At 41.4% G+C, this 22,974-nt stretch overlaps 1 protein-coding gene across 1 annotated transcript in view; it reads left to right on the top strand.

The window, feature by feature from the left end:
- Positions 1 to 22,974, top strand: part of pom121 (POM121 transmembrane nucleoporin) — a 31,531-nt gene that overhangs the window by 927 nt on the left and 7,630 nt on the right. Inside the window, exons 2-10 of the mRNA XM_060909436.1 lie at positions 362 to 571; positions 5,588 to 5,767; positions 6,072 to 6,152; positions 7,639 to 7,813; positions 8,224 to 8,315; positions 17,545 to 17,624; positions 18,092 to 18,213; positions 18,377 to 18,476; positions 18,677 to 19,063. Coding sequence (XP_060765419.1) covers positions 362 to 571; positions 5,588 to 5,767; positions 6,072 to 6,152; positions 7,639 to 7,813; positions 8,224 to 8,315; positions 17,545 to 17,624; positions 18,092 to 18,213; positions 18,377 to 18,476; positions 18,677 to 19,063 — 1,427 coding nt within the window. The remainder of the gene's footprint in view (positions 1 to 361; positions 572 to 5,587; positions 5,768 to 6,071; positions 6,153 to 7,638; positions 7,814 to 8,223; positions 8,316 to 17,544; positions 17,625 to 18,091; positions 18,214 to 18,376; positions 18,477 to 18,676; positions 19,064 to 22,974) is intronic.

Below are 22,974 nucleotides of genomic sequence, written 5' to 3'. Positions count from 1 at the left end.
ATGACACACTGTCAAGATGTTCTAGACACAACACGTTCAGGCTCTAAATCTGTTACCTGAGGACATGTTAACTATTCTAACTATCATGTGAAACTGTTTGCATCAAATGATTACATTTACATAAAAACAGGCTCTATTATTTTAAAAATAAATCAGGGTACAACATCCTGACTCGTGTTCAGTACGTTCACTGAACCAGATATCTTTGCATTACTACTACTACTACCAGGTACAGTTATAACAGACATGAACTGTCTTCAATTTGTGTGATTTAGCATAAGCCTCCTCTTGTATATCCTCCTATGTATATGGTGTGTTATCATATATCTCTCTCTCTCTCTCTCATATTGTATGGCACCAGTGATCCGGTGGGTACTGCAGGGAGGTTCACCATCACCCCTCAGAGACATTACCCCCTGCAGCAGTTAGGATCCTCTCCGGTGGGCGTATTTCCCCCAGCTCAGTGGGACAGCTTCCGCAAGAAGAACATTCTCACGCAGCGAAATACACCCATCCACAGTCCAGTTACAGTGAAGATCGCAAGACCGGACAACACAACACGCTTATCGTTGTGAGTTATATTGTCATAACATTGATTGATTAAATATTTTATTATAATTATGCTCTGTGCTGCAAACACTTATTCCTAAGTAGCGATGGCCAACTGAATCTTCATGAAATACTGAAACTTTCTACTCAATTGTGCTGAAGTGGTTAATTTCTCCAGGATTGATTTGCTCAACAGACATGCCTGCTGGTCAAACAAACAATTGTACAGACAAAATATAGGCGGGTGCACAGCAGTTCATCACACCAGTATTATATAAAGATAATTTTGTAAATATATTCTGAGTAAAACTTCCTCTTTGATGGAAGAACAACTGTAGGAATTGTCACACCACAAGACTTGAGTTTTTGACTTTCCTGCAACTTCGTTGCCTCTTTTGGTTCCTTGCTGATCCTGTATGCTTTTATGCATGTTTCTGCAGAGAGCTGTGTCCACTTTGGCATGTTTTGGATCAGCATGGAAGTGCATCTGCACTGATGTTGTTTTCCTGCTTAACAGTTCGTGCTTAACTGTTTGCACAGTACTGTATGTCTGTTTTCATGCTGGCTGAAGAATCCTCTAGAATGTCCCTTCACCCATGGAAGCATGACAAAAGAGCTTTCACCATCTTTGATAACAAAGGATATCTTCTACACTTCCCAACTTTTGCCCACCAGCGATCCACCTCTTCATCTTGGCATGTTGGTGGTCCTGGAAGATAGCCATCTATGGTGTAAGCTCTCACTTCCAGATCGTAGGCATCAATGTCATCACTGTCGATTACATTCTTGGCCGGAAGTGGCGGTTTGTTGGGGTAGAACTGGGTGGATTCATGTTGCTTCAGTACTGGATCCAGTGTTGACATGCTCTTCAACAAGATGTTGATGGGCATTTTGGATAACAATGCCATGCTGCACTCAATATGTCCTTACTTGCTTTTAGCCAAGAATTCCTTGCCTGTTGTGGTCTCTCTTAGTTTGTCCAACACGCTCTTGGTCTGGCTTCCAATGAAGATACTCCTAGCTGGCAGGTGGTTGTCTGTCTCTGAAACAGGGAAGTTTACCAACTTCTTTGCTGTCAGATCTTTTAATGCTTCTGACTTGAACTTGCTAAGGACGCTTGTTGCAAGATCCTTCTGCTCATCATGCAACTTGTCCACTTTGGTCCCCTTGGTTTAGAACATCACAACGTACTACTTCAAGTGATGGAGGACTGCTGTATAAAGCTGAAAAGGAAACGATGCATCCCTTAAGTTAGTGGAATAAAGGCTTCACTGATTTTTACACTTTTAATCTCATCAGTCAACAGAAAATGCATACATTTTCAAAACATTAAACATTTAATCCTTGAAAGGACAAACTTCTGTACAGATGGAAACTGAAATATCAGGTGGGTACTAACATTAACCTAACTGCTTCTGAACTAGTAAGTAATATCAGTGTTACCTGCATGATCAAGCATGTCTTGATTTTCTTGTGGAAGATCTCCACAATTCTGCTCTTTCTTTCCCTTCCTTAGTAGAGGTTGTCTTGAGAATCGGCTGGAGCATGTTCTTCACAGCTTATTGATTTTTTTTTTTCCTTTTTTTTTTTTTCCTTTGAGACACTGGGCTTAGTATAGATTTCCTCAAGGATGTCCCTAAGTTTCAACACTTGAAGAGTTGAGGAAAGCAGCATAAAAGATTGTTTGATGCATACATGATGTCCGCATATCCACACATGCATCATAAACAGACAGCCATGTATGGGAGACATATCACTGAGGCACAGTGTACTTTACCCCAATGATGGCACAAACTGTTTAATATTTCTCGCTGGTCAACAGACAACTTGTGAACGGAGTGTATGTCCCACATCAGGCCTTCAACATGAAAGTCAAAAGGCTTGCAGAACTTTTGAGCAGCAATTTGGGCAGAAGTATCACAGTCAGTGTCCAGCAAATGCTCAGCCCTCAATTTCCTTATTTTAGTTTCTACACCTGACTTTGAGCATCTCATAACAGCCCAGCTATCCATCAAGATTGACATGAGGTTGCTCCATGGAATATTGTTCTTGCTGAAAAGTTTATTAGTTGCGTTAAAGAGCACTTCACTGTCAACTTTAATGACACTTGTACATCACTCATGCATCACTTATCAAAGGGATGCATGACCACTTTCTGTTGTTCAGGGCAAAAGTAAGAAACAATGATAGCAAGTACTCGCTGATTATTCAAACTTGTTGCTTCGTCAATATTCAAGGAGAATTTGTTCTGCTGCATGACGGTTACTAATCTATCCTTGTAAGTCTTTGCAAGTCCGTGTGTCATTTTGTATGATGCTGCTGTTCTGTCCATGGAGAGCTGATCAAGTGCACGCTTGTTATGAGCCAAAGCTTTTGCAAGTTCATTTAACTTGGGTACTTGTGAAAATGATACCGAGTGTTCAGCAGCATACGACAAGACCATGGCCTCTGCATTATGAACTCTATCCGAAAGTGGTGTAAATGACTCAGCTGGACTTTTTTTTTTTCTCCTCTGTAGACTGGATGTTTGAAGACTGCTTGAATAAACTGAATAGTTTTTGATGGCCGGGGGGGATCACTATTCTAACTTATCCAAAAATTTAATTTTGTGAATCTTAATAAATAGTCTAAAAATAGTAATGTTATAAAATGTATATTTTATTCAAGTGTACCAAAACTTGAAAGAAAGCAAAATAATAATTTTGTCAAGATCTAAGGAATTTTTTAAATATTGGTATTATTGAGTAAGATGTCAGTAGGTAATACCCTCATCCCATTAAAATGAAGATGATATAAAGCAGATCTACCATAGTATAAAATGTAAGACCATCACCAAAATAAATGTAAAAGTCTGAAGCAGATCTAATAGTAAAAGCAGTACTAGTTCATCTCATTATCTCTAGCCACTTTATCCTGTTCTACAGGGTCGCAGGCAAGCTGGAGCCTATCCCAGCTGACTACGGGCGAAAGGCGGGGTACACCCTGGACAAGTCGCCAGATCATCACAGGGCTGACACATAGACACAGACAACCATTCACACTTACGGTCAATTTAGAGTCACCAGTTAACCTAACCTGCATGTCCTTGGATTGTGGGGGAAACCGGAGCACCTGGAGGAAACCCACGCGGACATGGGGAGAACATGCAAACTCCGCACAGAAAGGCCGTCGTCAGCCACGGGGCTCGAACCCGGACCTTCTTGCTGTGAGGCGACCGCGCTAACCACTACGCCACCGTGCCGCCTGCAGTACTAGTTGATAGAATTAAATGTATACATACCTGGCAATGCATAGTTAGTCTTTTGAATACAAACAAGTTCTTTGTATTTTGCAGCCTTCGCGTGATCTCCCAAAGCAACATGCCCTTGATTTGCGTAGTTTATTTCCTTGTTGCAAGATCTTGTGATATCCAAAACCAGATTGAGATCTTCTCAACTGCGATACCTAATTGAATCCCATCAACTTCTTTTTCTAGCCATGACCAATTCCACTGATTTTTAAATTCCTACGTCAATTTTTTTCACATTGGTTTTCCGCTCAACAACATCCTTCCTGTTGTAGCCCGCCATTGTTCTGTTGTGATCATGTGACGTGGGCCAGCCAGAAGTGTTTATTGGTCTTAAAAGCTGGATAGTTCCACAGCAAACCACGACTGCATTCGTGTCGTGGTATTTTGCTTAGTTTTTCCACTTAATTTTTTTTTTAAATAATTCAATATTTTATGCGGAATTAATTTTTTTTTAACGCGAAATAGTGTTTAAAACCACAATTTTTTTTCTGCATTTCCGAGGAAATTTCTCACCCCTAAAAAAATTAAAGATACATTCTTACCATCATATACTTTCTATATTTTGTTGCTTTTTTTGTGTGTGTGTTTTTTTTTGGGGGGGGGGGGGGTATTTCGTCCTTGGTTGGTTCAGCAAAACGTGCCACCATTTTGTTTTTCTCTGCTTACAGTATATGAACTGATATCCTAGTAGAGTAGCCAGTCATAGCGCGTGATTGCTCATATCCAGTGAATGTGGATATAATAAACTTTGAAAAATATGAAATGTACCAATTCCATATATTAAAATGTTTTATATTAAGGAATTGAGCAATGTAATAGATCAATAATAATGGTATTACTACAACTACAGTTGTACTTGGTGAGTAGTAGGAAGCAGTGTGTTTGTGGGACTGACGTGTTTGAGGCTTGTGGGATTGGACTGAAAAATTATATTGATGTTTGTTTATTAAGGAATAAAAGTTGTTCTACACTGTTGGGGCCAAGATGATTTTACTGCAAACGGTCCCCTGTTCTAGAAATATAAACTACAGTAAATATTGAATGCGTAATGGGATTGAAGGTTACATGTAATAATCAATCAGAATAATAAACGTGTTACATTTTACCTTATTAAAGAACTGTAAAATGTTGCCATACAGGTGAATATCTTTTTGCTGCTGGCTCCATCTTGAGGCCATCACAAGTAACATTTACTCTCGTATTACAATGCATTTAAATGCATAAATGAGCAACAATACCGGTGAAAAACACCCATAAAACAGATTGTACAGCAATAGTTATACTTTTATATAAAGAAATGAGACCAACGTGCCATTTAAATAGTTTTATTATATTAATTTTATCTTGCATCCAATTTTTAGTTGTAGAATAAAAAAATATCGGCGTCTCACCTTATAACCTTATCACCTACACGTTAACAACCCCCAAATCGTGGTGCTTCACTTCCGTATATCTCGTACTCAACACCTTAGACAAACCGATAGCATCATTCTTGTTCCACGAGGCCTCATTGGTCATGTGGTTTTATGCAACTTGATACACCCCTCGAAGCAGGGTTTCATTTGGTACGCCCTCTAATACTTGACATGTGCTTCGAAGCCTTGGGTTCATCTGGCCATCACTACTCCTAAGTTAAGTCCAGGAATAATGTTAATCTTTGTAATACTGCATTTAAACTGGACTAAACCTGGTATCTCATGCAGCACTGAATGTTTTATATCGCTCCTTGTGTAATGTGTTTCCCCACAGTTTTGATCAGTTGAACACTGCTGGAGCAGTCACATCCCCTGGATTTGAAGCCCAAGCTGATCCCTGTTCCAGAGAGACTGTACTGAGTGTTCTCAGAGCAAGCCGTAAACGCAATGTTGATGCTGATGATAATGAAGATGATGAGAGAGCCCAGGAAGCTGGGCAAAAGAGCAAAAGGAGGTATCAATTAGGAGCTTTGGTTATATGCACTGGGATGATTAACTGCTTCTCTCTGACTGACACTCAGGCAATATTAAGTGTGTTTTGATTTTTGGAACTCATTTGTAACAGCTCTATATAGCTTTGAGCTGTGCTGACCCAGTCAGTAATGTAATCCATAATGGCACATGTTCACACTAAAATGTGTGTTTGTTTCCCTTCCTCGTTTATGTTGTGGGGTTGTAGCATTCTTTCCTTTGTGTCTTGTTGATACAAAGGAGAATGGCATTGAAAGTGACAGAAATCTCGTCCTTTTTCTCCTTAGGCGGAATGACAGCAATGGAAGTTCCCAGTCGGTTTTCGAGCCACTGCTTGCGAACGGTGCTCCATCCCAGCTTGTACCAAAGTAGGTTTTGCTTCACTGTTTCATTGTAGATTAATATTTGACTTAATCACCTGGTTAGACATGCACTCCCTGACCAAAAACAAAGTCATAAACACTAATATTTTGCTAGCCCACCTTTAGCTTTGATTATAGCATGTATTCACCATGGCATTGTTCCGACAACTTTATGCAATGTCACAGCATTTATTTCCATCCAGAGTTGCAATAATTTTCCTTGGGATCTTGTATTGATGACGGAAGAGTTGGACCACTCCACAAAGTCTTCTCTAGCACATCTCAAATACTTTCAGTGGGGTTAAGGTCAGGACTCTGGTAGCCAATTCATGTGTGAAAAGCATTCCTCATACTCCTTTCACAATTTGAGTCTGATGAATCCTGGCATTATCCTGGAATATGTCTTTGCCATCAGGGAATCCACTGGTGGTATAATCTGGTCATTTGGTACATTCATGTAGTCAGCTGACTTAATTTTTATTGCTACATATTACTGAGTTTAGACCTGACCAACTGAAGCAACCCCAAATCATAACACTGCACTGTGCATGATGGGTGCGTCACTTCATGCACTTCCCTTCTTACCCTGATGCACCCAATCACTTTGGAATAGGGTAATTCCTATTCCAAAGCGAATAGGAAAAGGTCATCAGACATGACCTTTTCCATTGCTCCTGAATCAAATCTTTATGCTCCCTAGCAAATTGAAGGCTTTTCTTCTGATTACCCAAGTGGTTTTCTTATTGCCACACAACTGTTTAGTCCTAATTCTGTGAATTCTCCTTACATCGTCTGTGTGGAAATGCTCTTACGTGCACAGTTAAACTTGGCTGTGAGTTCTACTGCTGGTTTTTTTGTTTTGTTTTGTTTTTTTGGGGGGGGGGTTACATATTATATTTATAAAATATGAGATTCGACTTCAAGCTTTTAAGTGTTCTCTGATCATGGTCAGACGGTCAGGATCTTTTTCCACGAAGTTGACGGTTCACCACTATCCTTCCTGGTTTTAATAATGCGTTGGACAGTTTTTAACCCAATTCCAGTCATTTCAGCAATCTTCTTAGTTGTATTCTTTGCTTGATGAAGGCCACTAAGTTAACCTTTCTGAAACATAGGAACATCTTTTCCATGCCCATGTGATGCATTGTCCAGCATGGTTGTTTAAGAAATGAGAAGCTACTCACTGCATCAGTTAAAAATATTGTTGCCGGCTGAAACATAACACATCACTGCAGTAATTATCCAATCAAAGACTCTTAAGTGTTTGCTTATTTAAATCCAAACGGCGAGTTTTTTTGGCAGGCAGTGTATATAAAAGGTTTTGTAGAAGGTTATGTTAGTTATGGGTTAAGCTACTGCAAAGCCAACCAAAGGAAATTCATTGCAGAACATCTATCGCAAAAGGGACATGCATTAACATGAGACTTCTTTTTGACCCTAATGCATAACACACAACTGCTCTCAGCATAATGCTGCTTTTCCCTTTCACTAGACCTGGAAGTTTGAAGAGAGGAATGAATGCCTCCGTGTTGGAGGAGTCCATGGTAAAGAGATCTCGGACCTCTTCCATTAGTTCAGTTACCGGATGTCCTGTTTCCTGTGGTGTGCCTGGATCAGCCCGCAACCCTATTCGTAGCTCTTACAGTTCTTCACAGGGCTACCCTCAGGTATCTTACATCCCTATGTATTTACACAAACTTTCTCTCAGTATTTTCTTTTTAAGTGCTTTCTGAAATTCTGGTATAACAGGTTTGTTGGTCTAAAGTAACTTTAGTCATATCAGTGTTTGCTATTTCATTCAATTTATTTTCCTGTTTATCATGAAAATTTACCATATGTTTAATACCAGGATATAAGGCATTCGTACTAGCTTTGAAGAAAGATGTCAGGAATAAATGTCCTTCACTCACTTTTTTTTTTTTTTTTTTTTCTTTTACTAACTGAAATCCAAGGACCGAGTCTAGCTGTAAGGAAGTTGATTCATTTGGTCTTTGTTTTTGAATTTTTTTTTTTTTTTTATTAAGTTAACCTCTTTTATCTGTTGTTTTGCAAGTAAATTCTGTTTTTGTATCTACAGAAAAGATTAGCATCAAATCTGAGTTCCTCTCCTCTTGTGAGCCCTGGATCATCAAAATCTCAGACTCCTGAGAAGGTGGCCAAAAAGCCCAGGTATGAATTGCACCATTCAAGCAAACCATGCCCGAATGAATAAGAACTAAACACACTACTGTTTTAAATTAGGAGCTGCTACTTCTGCTGTACAGGTGAATAACTTGGTTGGTTTGGTACAGTACCTGGTATGGTAGAACGGTAATGGTACCAATGCAAATAAAATATTCACTAAAACGGATGAAATTAATAAATATCAAACATTGTATTGTTTAAACACTGCATTAAGTGAATGAAAACATTTGACTTCCTACTTCTGTCTGTCTGTGGGTGACAGGTGTAGGAAGAAGGATTTATAAGTGTGGTGATGTTAAAGATCTGATGAAGGTTATTTCTATAACTTCATAAATGAAAGTGTAAGGGAGTAGACTGCTAAATAGGCGAAGAAGACAAACTGCAGCCTTGGCACCATCATGGTGGATGGCTGCCACCTAGCCCCATGTTACTTTAGGTCAGCTAATCTAATGTTACAAGTGGGCTAGTCTGTTAGCTCGACTCAGGATGGGGAAAGGTTATGAATAAGCTAACCATGGAAAAAGTTTGCTATCTATCATATAGGTAGCCTTATTACCTCTGCCAACTTTATTGGAGGAGGTGATGTTTTCGCCTCCATTCATTTGTCTTCCCAGCATGACTCAAAAAATAGAATGGATTTTGATGAAATTTTGAGGAAAGGAAGGAACAATTTTGATGCAAATTCAGATATGCGTGCAGATTCATGGCTGGGTGGGTCTGTCTTCTCTTCTCCCCCGCTCCTCTCTTTTCTTTTAACCCCAAAAGATAGTGAATGCAATTTGATCTACAGCTTTAGTGTTGTCCTAGGTTCGAGTGATTTTGACGTTGTGGTTTGACAGAGGTATGCACTCCACCGAGTGTCCTAGCTTTCAATGCATTTGATCATGCACACGTTCCGTTCCTGGAATTATTTTTGTACAAATCGGTATGTACATGCATCAAATGTTTCATCAGGTTAGACTTATTGTCTCCTCCCGCCACACATGATTTTGAAGCACCATTTGTGCAAAGGTTTCAAAGGGGACTCCACCTCTCCACTATCACTTTCCCTAAAAACAAAGCCATTGCATCTTCCCAAATTTAGCGAGATAACTTGAGGTGGTGTGGTATAGTCACTGGTCAGAGGGAGAGCTCTTCCATTGTTACTGTTAGACTTGCGTTATGCCCATGAGCTGCTGGCTTGAGGCTGGTTTATAGTTGTAGGTAGGCCCTACACAAATGGCCTACACCATTGTGAACGTTTATACTTGTACCCTGGGGTTAGGGCTGCTCGATATTGGAAAAAATCAATATCACGATTTTTTCAGTAAATATCGATATCGCGATTTTTAAAACGATATTTATACACCTTTTTTTAAAGCCCTGATCATCAACACCTGAGGCACCGGGCCACATTTTTATAGTACAGGCCTCATAGGCTACCTGTCAACCCTTCCCGTTGTACCCTGAAACGCCTTTTACTTAAACTATTTACTGTGCAAGCGCGTACTTTGCATAGGTCCTATAGCCTGCACAAGGCTCACGTTCTCCTCACTCAACATTTCCGATCACAGAGGATGGAGCCAGCGCTGGTATTACCAGTGATTACTGCGTAACGTCCACACTGGCTCGTAGCCAGCCAAGGATAAAATCTCTCTCTCACACACACACACACACACTACAACGTAAGCTTGTGTGTTGTTAAGACACCAACATTAAACACGCACACACACGGACTGGCCATTGGGAGTAGCGGGAGTTTTCCCGGTGGGCCGGTGGTTCAGTGTGGGCCGGCGGTTCAGTGTGGGCCGGCGGAGGAAAAAAAAAACCAGTTGCGCGCTGGCCTTTAATATGATAAGCAATGTTAACAGTTTCTTAAAGAAACTGTTAACATTGCTTATCATATTAAAGGCCAGCTCGCAACTTTTTTTTTTTTTTCTCCGCCGGCCCACACTGAACCACCGGCACACCGGGAAAACTCCCGCTACTCCCGATGGCCAGTCCGTGTGTGAACACGCACAATATAGAGACAAGTCCTTAAGAATTAACATACATGAAAATAGCTCAGTGGCATGTAAACATTCCCTGAAAGTGTAGGTGGCACTGCGGCTAGATGCTACGTGAAATGGCACAAGGCAAACACCATGAGTCGCTCAGTCAACAGACAAAATCCACGAACCCAGTAGTCCTCCTACTACTGTGGGTTAGTGTTCTGTGGCCAAAAACGCCCTATGCACAGTCATTCCAAACAGGCTTTTAGGCAGGATTTTTTTTTAGGGAGTCTAACTTTTTTGCAGGTGTCACTGTATGTGGCGAGGTGTAGCGGCGCGTTGAGCGCCGCTGGCACGAGTGTTTTAGGGGGTTCCGGGGGTACAACAGATTGGTAATACAATATCAACTTTGGGAACACCAAAACAAAATACACTGCAAACTGCGTATATTTTTAATGAATATTATTATTAAAATGGGTATATTTCTGGGATTTTTTGAGCTGGAGTTGCATATTAAGCATGACAAATTAGCTATAAAGCTTTCTGATCGCAGAATACTACATAAATAAAGCTTGTTGTAGCTGTGTTTGTCTCAGTCAGTAGTGCACCTATTGCAATTGCATTACATGTGACAACCAACCCCGAACACAGTGTGACAACCAACCCCGGCTGACCAGTTTTGCTTTCAAAGCCGCTAGCGTCCAAAGATTTAGTATAACCTACTATTTAGTATAGCCTACTAGAAATACTACCCGCCGGCTCGACTACCACACTCTCCACTACGTAGCCTGTAATGTTGGGAAAATCTGCATGAAAATGTGTTATTTACTGTTAAAAGGATTTATTCGGGATAAATAACATGTCAGGTAAGGCCGGTTTTCTATAGACTACATTCCACATTTAGCTGCGGCAATATAGTCTACGGCTATATTGTCTGGATATTTATGCCAGTGTCTCCTAGGCATACATCTTTTCCCCCTCTGCTCTGGGAACGCATATTACAAGTGCTTTGTACACCAAATTTATTTAATAACCCATTTATTTATAACGAGGGCTCTCACAACTTTGAAATTAGTGCAGCCATAGAAACGCGTGTTTCTGTAGCTCTGCGGCGGGTGCCTATATTTTGTACTCTGGGCTCGTGCTGTTGCTATGGTAACCCTGGGCGTCTTCGGGAAAGACAGCTGTCAAAGCGAGACTTCTGAAATTTCCAAAATGGCGGTGTCAACAAAGCTTGTAGATCCTCGGAAAGCTCAGACTCGGCGATTTTTTAACATATTCAGCTAAGTTACCGGACATAACACGGGCGGAAATATTAGGGCGTCTTTAGGGCGTCGTACTAAAAAGTAGGGCGTCCAATTTCTTGTTTTTTTCAGTACAGGGCGTCGAAAAGACGCCCAGACGCCCCTCTATCTAAAAGCCTGATTCCAAAACATCCCCACTAGTTGCAGGTTATGTCTCAAATACAGATATGCGTTGTGGATTAAGCGATCTATTTTCAAGCATCAGGCTTCTCTTCCTTCATCTTCCAAATGTGGACTCCGCTATCTTTTTGGCATGTCAGCATTGAAATACCATTTGCAGAGATATTTCATTCACCATTAAGAAAAATAAAAGCAACACATGATTAGGGCTACATGATTAGAAGGGGGACACTGTTTTAAGCGCACGGAATTTTAAAAACAATGTAATTACATCTGAGTCCGTCTACATCGCGCAATAAACCTGTCCTTAGCAGAACCTACTTCAAAGCATGATGCTAGCTGCAGATGCACAAGTCAAAATCAAATGAACCCAAGTAAACATGCCGCGGCGGGCAACATTAATAACCAAATTGCCTTACCTTAAAACGCTGCCTTGACCACAGGACGACTCGCAATTATTCCACTTAAATCCACACGGTTTAACACATCTAACACAGCTAGCAAGCTGGATATGTGCTAATATTGTTAATCCCGCCGACAGTAGTCGGAGGGGTTATTATTTTCACCTGCGTCAGTCTGTGTGTGTGTGTATCTGTCTGTCTGCGTGTCTGCAAGATATCTCAAGAACCAATGGATCGATTTGGACCAAATTTTGTACATGTGTTGCCAATCACCCAGGAAGGAAACCATTAAATTTTGGAGGTCAAAGGTCAAGGTCATGGCAGAACTTCGAAATTTTCGCCCAATGTATTTTAATAGGGAAAAGACGGGGTTTGCACTCGTTAGAGTGTCCCTGTCTAGTTGTGCTTGTTTTCTTCCGTAGATGCCGTTTTTACATTACCCAGTCCCACATCCAAAAATATGACGTAAATATATGTTAATTGTATTATTATAACTATTAGCAAGCAAATCAAACAACATATTAAGAAATCAATATATCAAATCACCCGACACGTATGAAAACAGAAGAACTGATTTTTTACTGTTGCGGAGATATCGCGGGAGTAGAATGGATGACGTATGCAAGGCTACGGTGTGCCTTAGGGGACAGAAGGGTTCGTTTTACCTTACTGTCACGTCAATGTTATTGTTGTTTTATTGCCATTGTAGAAATATTGTGCACGTCCCTTTCAACAAATGACAAAAAATCGTTTCATATCGATATTATGAATTTTGATATCGTTTGACACCAATATCGATATCGTGATAAACATACGATATATTGCACAGCTCTACCTGGGGTGTCTGCATCGCTCTGCAATTACACCGCCAAAATGCTAGTTGAGGGTGGGATTTCTATGCCACTGTGTTCTTTGTGTTTCTTTCTTCATGAACTTCAAACAATGTCGACTGAATGAGCGGATCATGATGGCGCTAATAAATTTAGAACCTGTATAAATGTAAAACTTAATATCAAACATCCAAACTGATGTTTGTGGAAATCTCTTTCCATGAATTTACTACCATCTGGCAATCTTTGTAATGTGGTAAAGTGTATGCATGTATACATACAAACGTACACATTTATGGACTTTCTCGGTTAACCTCTTCTCGATTTGGTCCATGTTCATTCATCTCATGTTGAGCAGCTTGAAATGCATAGGAAGAAGTGCAATGCGACCAAGCTGACCAGTCATAGGTCTGCATCACATTACACTTCTGATGGAGGTGCGTGTCAGGCTACGGTGTAGCGTACATGGCTACACAAATTCTTCATCTTCAAAATCATCACAGACACCATACATAAACACCTGGAATTCCCAAACACTTCAGCCAGACTTTTTGTTTGCTGATTTCTCCTCTGCATTTAAAGTGCATATCACAGGTAAATTCAGGAGCAAGGTCAATGTAATTCTCTTATTTTATATTAAACTTTGGTCAAATATCTGTAACATTCTGCATTCTCTGCAATTTTTTTTAACATTGAGCAATACCAGAAAAATTCAGTTGAAATCAAGCCATTTGAGGCGAATTGGTCCGCCTCTGAAAAAACTTTGCATTTGGATTTCCCGGCGAACATTGATTTTCGTGACATCATCTGCAGGACGCCTCCCTCTGAATCCTATGTCAGTGCTGGTTTGTTTATGAGAAAACTACCTGGTGGTTTTCTCCAAATTTCTTCAACGTTGTCACGTAATTATTAAAATGGTCAAGATGTATCGTAGGAGGGTGTAGCAACACCAATCTTGATGGGATTAATACTCATCGTTTCCCAAAAGACCGGACCATGAGAGAGAAATGGGAGCGCTTGGTCTACACAGGCTGTGCACTGAAACTGCGCAAGCTCGCGCAGCCTGCTGGCGCTTCCGCAGATAACATCACGATTCTGGCTCCAGACTCCCTTGGGATTTTTCCAGACGCGTTTTATTTTTTTCTGCTTTAGACAGATGGCCTTGTGCAAAATTACCCTTTTGGATGAGTGTGTAAAGGGACATACTTTCATATTTTAAAAAAAATAAATTAGTCCAGAATATACCCTTTAACACCCTGCAGCCTCACATTCTCGCAGAGAAACTCCGTGCTCATTTTGGACTAAATGACCAGCTAATCCTATGGATAAGACTTTCTCACAAACAGGTCACAGAGAGTGCTGGTCAATAACGCCACCTCAGACCTCCTTCACACCTCCACTGGCTCCCCACAGGGATGCGTCCTCTCACCTCTGCTCTTCATCCTGTACACTGACAACTGAGGTCCACTCAGCCAAACTGTCACCTGGTTAAGTATGCAGATGACACAGTGCTCTTGTCTCTGCTCTCTGGCCCCTCACAGCACCACAGCTCAGCTCTGCAGGACTTTGTGGAGTGGTGTGACAACTCCTGCCTGGAACTGAACTCCAGCAAGACTAAAGACATGGTGACGTTTAATAACAAGCAGTGCGCTGCTGCAGTCATCACCACCATTTATGGAAAGCCGGTGGAGATTGTTGAGGAGTACAAGTACTTGGGCACAATCCTTGACGACAAACTCAGATTTGCCTCCAACACAGAGGAGATCCTTAGGAAATGCCATCAGCGACAGTACCTCCTGAGGAAGCTTAAGTCCTTTGGGGTCAGCAAGGATATTCTTACTACTTTCTACTACTCCTTCATTGAGAATATAATGACGTTTTCCATAACCTGCTGGTTCCACTCCCTTAGCCTCCAGAATAAAAACTGCCTGCAGAGCACAGTCAAGGTGTGCTCTAAAATTATTGGACTCCCTCTTGGGTCACTCTCAACTCTCTGAGCAGCAGACAGTAAACTCAGTGGGCAGGATTTTTCAGGACCCTTCACATGTCCTGTTCCCTGCATTTGAGTGGCTCCCCTTTGGATGCCAGCTCTGTTGCCCGAGCTGCCGAACACAGAGGAGAAGAGCGACCTTTGTCCCCAGAGCTGTTCAGCTCCTCAACTCTGCCATCCTTGTCCCTTTACTCACCCCACCAGCCCCTTCCCCCTTCTCCACATGCACTCTAACCTGTCTGGTGCACTAACCACCCCCTCTGTACATACAGTGGTGCTTGAAAGTTTGTGAACCCTTTAGAATTTTCTACATTTCTGCATAAATATGACCTAAAACATCATCAGATTTTCACACAAAAACTAAAAGTAGATAAAGAGAACCCAGTTAAGCAAATGAGACAAAAATATTATACTTGGTCATTTATTTATTGAGGGAAATTATCCAAAATTACATATCTGTGAGTGGCAAAAGTATGTGAACCTCTAGGATTAGCAGTTAATTTGAAGGTGAAATTAGAGTCAGGTGTTTTAAAATCAGTGGGATAACAATCGGGTGTGAGTGGGCACCCTGTTTTATTTAAAGAACAGGGATCTATCAAAGTCTGATCTTCACAACACGCGTTTGTGGAAGTGTATCATGGCACGAACAAAGGAGATTTCTGGGGAACTCAGAAAAAGCATTGTTGATGCTCATCAGGCTGGAAAAGGTTACAAAACCATCTCTAAAGAGCTTGGACTCCACCAATCCACAGTTAGACAGATTGTGCACAAATGGAGGGAATTCAAGATCATTGTTACCCTCCCCGAGAGTGGTTGACCAACAAAGATCACTCCAAGAGCAAGGTGTGTAATAGTTGGCGAGGTCACAAAGGACCCCAGGGTAACTTCTAAGCAACTGAAGGCCTCTCTCACATTGGCTAATGTTAATGTTCATGAGTCCACCATCAGGAGAACACTGAACAACAATGGTGTGCATGGCAGGGTTGCAAGGAGAAAGCCACTGCTCTCCAAAAAGAACATTGCTGCTCCTCTGCAGTTTACTAAAGATCACATGGACAAGCCAGAAGGCTATTAGAAAAATATTTTGTGGTTGGATGCAGAGGTGGAAAAACCCGGGTGCAGAAAGTAAAAGCCCTGCCACATTTTTGCTCCAGCCAATTCAATGAACCAGCTGATCCTAATTACCACATCCCCTAAGCCAGGTTGATGAGCTAATTGGTGAAATCACCTGTGTTGAGAGCACAGGCAGAAGGAAAACCTAAGCAGGACTTTTACTTTGTCAATCCAGTTTTTCCACCTCTGGTTGGATGAAACCAAAATAGAACTTTTTGGTTTAAATGAGACGCATTATGTCTGGAGAAAGGAAAACACTGCATTCCAGCATAAGAACCTTATCCCATCTGTGGAATATAGTGGTGGTAGTATCATGGTTTGGGCCTGTTTTGCTGCATCTGGGCCAGGACGGCTTGCCGTCATTGATGGAACAATGAATTCTGAATTATACCAGTGAATTATAAAGGAAAATGTCAGGACATCTGTCCATGAACTGAATCTCAAGAGAAGGTGGGTCATGCAGCAAGACAACAACCCTCAGCACACAAGTTGTTCTACCAAAGAATGGTTAAAGAAGAATAAAGTTAATGTTTTGGAATGGCCAAGTCAAAGTCCTGACCTTAATCCAATCGAAATGTTGTGGAAGGACCTGAAGTGGGCAGTTCATGTGAGGAAACCCACCAACATCCCAGAGTTGAAGCTGTTCTGTACAGAGGAATGGGCTAAAATTCCTCCAAGCTGATGTGCAGGACTGATCAACAGTTACCGGAAATGTTAAGTTGCAGTTATTGCTGCACAAGGGGGGTCACACCAGATACTGAAAGCAAAGGTTCATATACTTTTGCCACTCACAGATATGTAATATTGGATCATTTTCGTCAATAAATAAATGACCAAGTATAATATTTTTGTCTCATTTGTTTAACTGGGTTCTCTTTATCTACTTTTAGGACTTGTGTGAAAATCTGATGATGTTTTAGGTCATAATTATGCAGAAATATAGAAAATTCTAAAAGGTTCACAAACTTTTTCAAGCACCACTGTATACCACTTTTAAATATAGACTCTGCTGCTATTGATCCTTCTACCTCATAAGCAAATTGCAACACACTGTATTTTTGTATATACTGCTTCTTTATCTTTATTTTTTTAATCATATTTATACCTATTGTACCACCGTACAGTTATTTATCCACATACTGCCACCTTGCACATGGTCATATGTTTTTTTTTGTTTGTTTGTTTGTTTGTTTTTTTTGTGTTTAACTGTACTTCTCTGCATGCCTTTTAAATTGCCCCAGGGGACAAATAGTGTATTGAATTGAATTCTAGGTTCTATACAGAAGTATAAACCGGCCTTTAGTCTTAAAGGGCAGGCATGAACAAACTCTCTTAAAAGTGCAATTTAAAGCGAAATGCAGTACTAACTACTGCAGTATTAACTACCAAAATTTTTTAAAATGCCATTTTAAATGTCAAATTTACTGGTAACGGTAAATTACGGGTAATGGGAGCAGCCCTAATAATTATGTGTTTGATTTTGTAGGGAAGAAAATGCCACTTCACCGAATTCTGATTCAACTGTTAACTCTGATAAGCCGGCCACTGAGACTGCCCCTGGCTCTGGTAAGGCCACGTTCTTTGGTTGAATCACTAGCATTTTTACAAGTGTGAATGATGCAAGCAACAAAATACCCAGTCTTTGGCATCACTGTATTGTGTTTGAGTCTATCTAATGATGCATAGCAGGCCTAGTTGTCTAATAGGCTTCAAAAGTGTGGTGACACTGAAGTTTAAATGCTACATGAGTATGCTAGTATTTTGCATGCTGACTGTAGATATGTGCATGTATTAGTGTTTGTAGTTGAATATTCTTTCACATTCTCCAAGTTGTCAGGCTGAACATTATCATACTCAAATAATGCTAGTACAAGTCCTGTCACTTTTTTTGGTTATTTGAAATTGTTAGCTGGAATTATTATTATTATTTTTTTTTTATTGAGTCTATTAACTAATTGCATTGACAGACTGTATGAAATGTGTTCAGTAGTAGTGTTGAGATTGGCAAACAAAACTATGTGTTTGTTGTCCAGGTAAATGTACTCCTATGCCTGATCCCCCTGTTACATCACAGTCGGACTCGGGAGGAAACAGTGGCAATCGTAAACGTAAAATCCAGCTGGTGTCCATGTGCAGAGGCGACCAGATATCTTTGGTGTGTGATGAGAATTAGTTTCTTGAAGCACCAATTTTGTTCCAATACAGTATCCACTTGACTACAGCTGTGATTGTTGCTTAATGAAAATACACAAGTGACACACTAAATGAGTCATGTTTCACGCGACAGTATAGTTAAAGTGGCTATTTCCTTCTTTTAGCCCCCACCCCCTGAACTGGGCTACACAATCACTGTGAAGGACCTGGATATGGAGAAAAAAGCAGCTCTTACCCAAATCCAGAAAGGCCTTGAGGAGCCTGGTGAGTTCATTTTCTCTTGTGGACTGATTTTACTCGTGCACATTTATGTATTTATACTGAGCATACAGATGCTCAGTGTTTCATTAGCATAAGCTATGTCGCTCCCATTCAGTTTCTAGGAATTGCCAACAAGTATATTCCTTCTGCGTACTAATGATTAATTGTTCTGATTATTAATTTTCTTGAACTCATTTCTCTAGAGCCAGAGAAGCCAGTCCATGCCCCCTTTTCATCTACTCCTGCTGCTCCCTCTATAGGCATGTTTTCCCAGGTAGCTTCATTTTCCTCAGCTTCAGCTGCCCTTGTAGGGAGTGCTACTTCACTGGCTTCTCTGTCCACCCCAACCACTGGTCTTCCACCTGCTTCCACTGCAGTTTCTACTCTAGCTCCAGTACCAACTATTGACCTCACAGCTACTCCATCCAGCACGGTCAGTGCTGCACCAATCCAGACGACAGTGCTGCCTACACCTGCCATCAGCACCACTGTAACTACAACAGTGGCTAATCCATTACTGGAGTCTCTTAAGAGCATGAAAAGCAGCTCTCTACTCAGTGTTCCCTCTCCTGTAGCTGCTACCTCTTCAGGTATGCTGTTTTATAAATGGTCACTTTCTAAAGGAAGTATGTTGATCTCACTCATGTAGGATTTGAATTACATTTTACAGTTTGAAGATTTCTATTAAAGGTTACCATTTAGTTGATGGTTATTTGTATGTGATGCATCTTGATATAGTGTTGAGGTCTATCGGTTTAAAGGTCTAAATGGCATACACTACAAAGGCAATTAATGAATTTGCTACGTTTCCCACAGATCTGAAATACTTCGGTGGTAATAGAAATAACAAAAACTAATACTTTCATTTATGGTTAGAATGCTGGACGTAATAAGGCTGGTACAGAATACTTCAATCAATGATCAATCTCACAATGGTTGTGTATAAGGGTAGACATAACGGGCTTCAAGAATGAAGCCCATGATAATGAATGGGAAACATTTAAGTTCCATCTCCACAAATTATTTTTAGAAATTGTTCCATCATTTTTAAAAGTTCAGCTGACCATGATCTAACCCTCAATGATAACCCTCTTTTTTTTTGTGATAAATGTGTTTTATAGGAGTTATGTGGTGATTGACAGTTTTGGACATGACCTCCAATGCTCATGAATGTGCATGCGCTTTCCAGCATGCTCCAAAAGCTCTTGCCTGTTATGTAGCAAAGCCATGTGTCAGTTGTTAGGCGGTCATCAGTGGGGAGTTTATCCATATTGCTCATTTTGATGTCGAAGCTAGCTGCTTGGATTGATATTAAAATTTGCAAACCAAAAGAAGTGAAGGCATAAACCAAGGCTGCTAACACTAAACAATTTATTGACTGTATGACTAGCCAACACTCAAGGTAGCTTGCCAAGTTTAGCCAGTTCACACTTTTTAAACGAGCTCCAACAGAATGAGTGGAGTATTAAACAGCTCATTTCTCCATGCATAACTTACTGCAGGTGATGGCACTATATGCAAATCATGGAGAGCAACAAACTTTCTTCAAAAATCGGTTAAAGGTTCTGCCTGCAAAGTTGAATTCTGGGCAAAATGTTCTATTTCTATTGCTCATGGAGTTTTGAGATGTTTTGGTGCTGCACACCGTGTATCCTGTGTGTAAATGTTGTGGTGAGATAAAATGCGTCCCATGTTTTACGATTCCGGAGATTGCCAAGGCAAGTGAGCTGTGGGTGGTAGAAATGGGCAACTGGACTTGCTTGAAGATTCTTGAAAACGTTTCACCTCTCGTCCAAAAGGCTTCCTCAGTTCTGTCTGACTAATAGGGAGTATCAGATATTTAGGCCAAGTTTACATTAGACCGTATCTGTCTCGTTTTCTTCGCGGATGCACTGTCTGTTTACATTAAACCGCCTGGAAACGCCGGGAAACGGGAATCCGCCAGGGTCCACGTACTCAATCCAGATCGTGTGTGGTCCGGTGCTGTGTAAACATTGAGAATACGCGGATACGCTGTGCTGAGCTCTAGCTGGCGTCGTCATTGGACAACGTCACTGTGACATCCACCTTCCTGATTCGCTGGCGTTGGTCATGTGACGCGACTGCTGAAAATCGGCGCGGAATTCCGCCTTGTATCACCTTTCATTAAAGAGTATAAAAGTATGAAAGTACTGCAAATACTGATGCAAATACTGCCCATTGTGTAGTTATGATTGTCTTTAGGCTTGCCATCCTTCCACTTGCAAGTGGTAAGTGATATGCGCTGGGATCACACACACAGCGGCTCAGTCCCGAATCACTGCTCGTGCGCTATACTCGCGCGCTCTGTGAGCTGCGCAGGGCTGGAGTGCGCACCCTCCAGAGGGCACTCGCTGTTCAGGGCGGAGTGATTTGGAGCGCAGGATGCCTGCGGAGCCGAGCGTATCCGTGTATTGGTGTTGCTGTGTGCACGCGAATCGTGTATTGGTGTTGCTGTGTGCACACTAATCGTTTTAAAAACGTTAATCTGATGATCCGCTGATACGGTCTAATGTAAACCCCACCATATCCTCTCCTGGCTCAGAATCAGAATTCTGATGACCAGCTCATCTAAGGCCAAGTTTACATTAGACCGTATCTGTCTCGTTTTCTTCGCGGATGCACTGTCCGTTTACATTAAACCGCCTGGAAACGCCGGGAAACGGGAATCTGCCAGGGTCCACGTATTCAATCCAGATCGTGTCAGCTCCGGTGCTGTGTAAACATTGAGAATACGCGGATACGCTGTGCTGAGCTCTAGCTGGCGTCGTCATTGGACAACGTCACTGTGACATCCACCTTCCTGATTCGCTGGCGTTGGTCATGTGACACGACTGCTGAAAAACGGCGCGGACTTCCGCCTTGTATCACCTTTCATTAAAGAGTATAAAAGTATGAAAATACTGCAAATACTGATGCAAATACTGCCCATTGTGTAGTTATGATTGTCTTTAGGCTTGCCATCCTTCCACTTGCAAGTGGTAAGTGATATGCGCTGGGATCACACACACAGCGGCTCAGTCCCGAATCACAGCTTGTGCACTACACTCGCGTGCTCTGTGAGCTGCGCAAGGCCGGAGTGCGCACCCTCCAGAGGGCACTCGCTGTTCAGGGCGGAGTGATTTGGAGCGCAGGATGCCTGCGGAGCCGAGTGTATCCGTGTATTGGTGTTGCTGTTTGCACGCGAATCGTGTATTGGTGTTGCTGTGTGCACACTAATCGTTTTAAAAACGTTAATCTGATGATCCGCTGATACGGTCTAATGTAAACATGGGCTAAGGTGTCACTGACTACGTTTACATGCACGTCCAAATCGAGCTGCTGTTGGTAATCGAGCAAAGGGTCCCAGCAGGGGTGCCAGAGAAATCCAATCCTACATGCACAAGTGAAATCGGGCTATTGTGCAAGGTGCATTGTGCACCCAAGCCACACGTGGCGCTACACGCCCCATCGTGTTGGTACACTTCCGGTTGTCGTCATGAAGAAGAGCATAGTGTTGCCAGATACTGCTGACGTATCCCAGCCCAAAACATGTTCAAATCTGCTAAAATGCACTTAAAACACCCAATCTGGCAACACTAGCAGTTCCGTGTTCAAGCTGTTAGGCTTGCTTTAACAGACTATGGCTACAAACTGTCCGGCGCAGACCACTGTTTTGTAAGACAACTTATTTTGCACAATAATATTTTTCTAAAGTCCATTTTTTGCTTACAAAAAATATTTTTTTTTTGCTTACAATTTAACTCATGTCTTAATAAACACCACAAAAAGTTCAGTTGTTTTTGTTTTTATTGACATTCTTCAGATGTTGGATATATATATATATATATTTTACACACACACACACACACACACAAATACAATGACTTGTTTATGTACACAATTCACAGCTATGCAACAGCTGTACTTGGTGATACAGTAACTGTATTTGGTGATACAGTAAGTGAGCTAAATTTTAACAGTGCAAACAATGCCACAAAAAGAAAAGATTCATGCCGTTGTCATGATTTGTTGTCATGCCGACCGAGGCTGTTGTGTTTCCCGCTTGTGGTCTCGTCACTCGTCACTTCCGGAAGTAGCTCGACAACTAGCTCGATAGGGTATACATGCGCAAAATAGCTCGGCAGAAATCGCATAAACTAGGTCGTGTAGCTCGATTCCGAGAAATCAAGTTCGGTTCAATTTCAGCCGAATTAAGGTGTATACATGGCATTTTGAACTTCGATTTCAGTCGAGCAACGGCAGAAATTCGATTCTCTCTATGTGCATGTAAACGTAGTGACTGAGGCATCATGTTGGTGTGGGTCGCTGGAGGCTGGGTGTGAATGGCGAGTCATTAGGGTGATCAAAGGACTGCCCGTTAGGGTGATCAATGGCAATCTGACTCTCTCTGTCCTCCTGTGAGTCCCCGAAAAGGCAAGTGAGCGACAATATTGCGTGATGACTGTGGGGCGTTTGACCACCTTTTAACCAAAACAAGTCA

Source organism: Neoarius graeffei, chromosome 25, assembly GCF_027579695.1.
Source record: "Neoarius graeffei isolate fNeoGra1 chromosome 25, fNeoGra1.pri, whole genome shotgun sequence".
NCBI lineage: Eukaryota > Metazoa > Chordata > Actinopteri > Siluriformes > Ariidae > Neoarius > Neoarius graeffei.
The sequence above is the reverse complement of the archived record's forward strand: the minus strand, read 5'-3'. Positions and strand labels throughout refer to the sequence as shown.